The 3,505-nt window shown below is 44.2% G+C and overlaps 1 protein-coding gene across 1 annotated transcript; it reads right to left on the bottom strand.

Moving 5' to 3' along the window:
• Nucleotides 1–386: 386 nt before the first annotated feature.
• hand2 (heart and neural crest derivatives expressed 2) lies at nucleotides 387–3,275 on the bottom strand. Its single transcript, XM_078396859.1, has 2 exons — nucleotides 2,116–3,275; nucleotides 387–1,116 (listed from the first exon to the last, which is right to left on the bottom strand). The coding sequence occupies exons 1-2, from the start codon at nucleotides 2,656–2,658 to the stop codon at nucleotides 1,018–1,020; spliced, it is 642 nt and encodes a 213-aa protein (XP_078252985.1). The 5' UTR covers nucleotides 2,659–3,275; the 3' UTR covers nucleotides 387–1,017.
• Nucleotides 3,276–3,505: the final 230 nt, after the last annotated feature.

Raw genomic sequence — 3,505 nt, 5'->3', positions numbered from 1 at the left:
GTTCACGTTTCTGAGACAAGGGCGCTGACTCAGCGCCGGGGAATGTTTGGAAATCTTTACAAATCTGTTATAATTAATGTGTTGGATGATTGCCGTTTGAGACTTAAAGTACAGAAAAAAAACCCTCCTCTCCCTCGGTAATGTTACAAAACATTTAAAAAACTTCGCAATCCTGTTCAGTTGAAGGTAAGCATTTAAAGATTGAAATTGATTCCCTTTTACTAATAACGCAAATTACATTTACACCCGTGGGCACAGTTATTACCCTATTTTAATCATTAATTGGATCGTGCTTAAAACGCAGCCTGATTTTAATCTACCAGCGCCAATGGACGGTCGAAATGATGCAATATATATGTGTATAGTTTTTATTAAAAAAGTGTTTTTTTTTATTGACAATAATTACAACGTTTACATCTCCAATATTAATCTCCACCTTTTGGACGGAAGTGCACATATCAAACAATTATTGGCAAATAACCGAAAGAAATACTGCAAGACCACAACACAACAACGTAATACTAAATGCGGCACGCTAACATGACCAAATTGCACTTTGGTACACCTACTTTTCGTCCCAATACAATATTAGAAAAAACAAATCTTGAATATTTATACCTCAAAAAGACCTGCCAGGTACTTTGAAAGATAGGCTGCACATACATAATTCTTTACCGAGAAATATTTTGTTTGTGTGTGTGTGCGTGCTATAAACGTTTTTAACACGTTAAAAAAAAAAGGAGGAAGGGGAGAACAACATTCACATCTACTATGAAACAACGCAACCCCTTACCAACTCGGCCTTTCTCTTCCAAAGTGAAATGGGGTTTCTTCCAACATCCCGCGCTCCCTCTCTCTCTCTCTCTCTAGGGTTGGGGTAAATTGCACATATAAATAAAGTTGATTCTCAACATATATATAGCTTCTGTCGACGTGCGAAAGTTTGCGTGACAAATACTCGGGGAAACAAATCTGTACGTCTCTTGTCCCCCACCTTCGAAGGTCAGGTTCAATCTTTCACTGTTTGAGTTCCAAAGCCCAGACGTGCTGCGGCCAACCAGTCCGTCCCTTTGTCTTCTTATCGTTGCTGCTGACTGTACTCTTCAGAACTTCATTCTGCCAAAAGTCCAGCAAAGCAAAACGCAAGACGATTATTTATGATGCAACCTTCGCCCGCTTTGTATTAACAAATAAAACCCGCTCCCATTACAATATATACACGCACACGGCGAGGGAAGTTGGGGGGGGGGGGGGGGGGAGAACGTTTTTAAAGCAATTATTCTTTACTTGCAGTACATATTTGTTTCCCGAGCATACATACTGTCGAAAATGGAGTCTGGTGCCACGATTGAGCCCCATATACTTCTGCTTTTAGGATAATATGTGTATTTTGAATAAACACAACCACATTTAGCCTATGACCTTGGTCGTTTTACCAGATTTTTTCCTCCCCAGTGTTAATAAGCATTTCCCCCTGGAACCGCGTTAGCAACGTGGTCTTTTTCTCTTTAACGACTATGTTTGTTAGCGATTCAAAAAGAAATGGTGAATATGGATTTTGCATTCGATAGGGATCCTGTGCATGAACCGTGGGTACAAGGCGAGAGTGGCGCATTCAAATATTTCTGTCAATGGACAAACTTCTTAAAGTCGTTCGGATTCCTTGCAAAACCCGGGGGCTGGTGCTTCTAAATCTGCACCCGCTCGGAAATTACAATGCTCCTCCACACCTTTCTTTAGCGGGGAGAGAAGATAGCGACCTAATAAGTCAGGCTTTCTAGGCCGAGAAAAATGGAACTCGTTATACAGTACTTCCAAGTGTCTCGGCTCTTTAAAAACAAATCCCCGCAGTGCAATCGATCCCATTGCCACCACGCAGCGTGCAGTATAAACCGAACGACCTTTCATTTGACCCGAAGTTAAATAAAACGGACAAAATAATACGGTTTTTCAGAAAAGAAAAACTGGGGATTTAATTCTCTAAGTTGGAAAATGAAATATGTGCAAAATTAGTCCAACAAGAATGCCACGCAGCCACGAAGCTGGGGAAGGCGCTCCTTTAAATACAAGGGTGAAACAGAAACAAAAACAAATAGCCATCAGAATGGTTCTTACCAACTCTCGCTTCCTCTTTTCCTCTTTGACATCGACCTTTTTGATTTCCGCTTTGAAGGCCTCGGTCTCTCCGTTCTGCTCATCTTTGGCCAGCAGGTCCATGAGGTAGGCGATGTAACTGGTGGCTAGGCGCAAGGTTTTGATCTTGGAGAGCTTGGTGTCCGCGGGCACGTTGGGGATGCACTCCCTCAGCTCGGCAAAGGCGCTGTTGATACTCTGAGTCCTGCGCCTCTCCTTACGGTTGGCCGTGCCCCTGCGCTTGGTCGGTCTGGTGCCCGCAGCCACCACCGCCGCCGCCGCCGCCGCCGAGGAAACTGCCCCGTACGACGTGTGATCCAGGCCGCCGCCGTTCGCGTACTCGGGGCTGTAGTTGGGACCCATGGTGTAGTCTGGCGGCGACATCTCGGCGTGACTGATGAGCCAACCGTGGAAATAGGGGCTCTCTTCATGACAGCGGTTGGCGGCCGCTGCTGCTGCGGCCGCGGCGAAAGGATAACCATCGTGTACCACAGGATGATGAGGAAATCCTCCAACTAAACTCATCTTTCGGTTATAAGCCACCCTTCACTGTCCTTTAGTTTCCTTCTTCTCCCTCTCTCCACAATGTATTGAACGAAGATGTGTTTTTTTTTTCAAAGTATCAAATTGTGTGATAATATTTTCGCGAATATTGTTTGTTTTCCGCCCCTTTGATGTTGAGCGAACAATCGGTCTCTAATGAAGGATGTTGTAGCTGTTTTTTAATTTTAAATATCGCGGTGCTTTACTTACACTCGACTTCCTCCATTGTACAGTCTTTCCCCGGACGGGATTCTTTGCATTAAATAACTGTCACTTGCAACAACAGGGGAAGAAAAATAAAAAAAATCTTCTTTGAAGAATGCGTGTGCACAGCCCACAGTCCTTGCAAGTAGCATCAAAAAAAAACCACAACACACGCATGCACACACAAAAAATAATCTTCTTCAGACGACTTTGGGGGAAAGGGATCAGTTGTGGTTCCTCGTTCCCACCGTCTCTCTCTCTCTCTCTCTCTCTCTCTCTCTCTCTCTCTCTCTCACTCTCTCTCTCTCTCCCTCTCTCCCTCTCTCCCTCTCTCTCTCTCACAATAACACACACGGGGAAAGAAAAACAAACTTATCAGTAACGGTGCTCCATTATTTTTGATCCAGTCACCAGCCAGCAGGGCAGCAGTACATTTTTCCGAATTTGATCTCCATGTAAAGCTACATCTTTGGGGTAGCTTGGGTTAATATATGTCGTCAGAGTAGCCAGGAGCCAATGAGTCTGCACAAGGGGCGGTTCTGAATGATCACCACTAAAATGTTCACCCTCTCCACTGTTTACTTTACTAATTGTCCAAGCTCACTTTTGGATTGGCTTGCAATTC

This window comes from Rhinoraja longicauda, chromosome 3 (genome assembly GCF_053455715.1).
Source record: "Rhinoraja longicauda isolate Sanriku21f chromosome 3, sRhiLon1.1, whole genome shotgun sequence".
In the NCBI taxonomy this organism is placed as follows: Eukaryota; Metazoa; Chordata; class Chondrichthyes; order Rajiformes; family Arhynchobatidae; genus Rhinoraja; species Rhinoraja longicauda.
This window is presented reverse-complemented; position numbering and strand designations above follow the sequence as displayed.

Bases quoted from the DNA above. Each gene is read 5' to 3' on its own strand.
- hand2 (XM_078396859.1), bottom strand. From the start codon at position 2,658: ATGAGTTTAGTTGGAGGATTTCCTCATCATCCTGTGGTACACGATGGT. The intron at 1,117-2,115 runs GTAAGAACCATT...GACTTTTGGCAG, and splicing joins AAAAGAGGAAGCGAGAGTTG to AATGAAGTTCTGAAGAGTAC.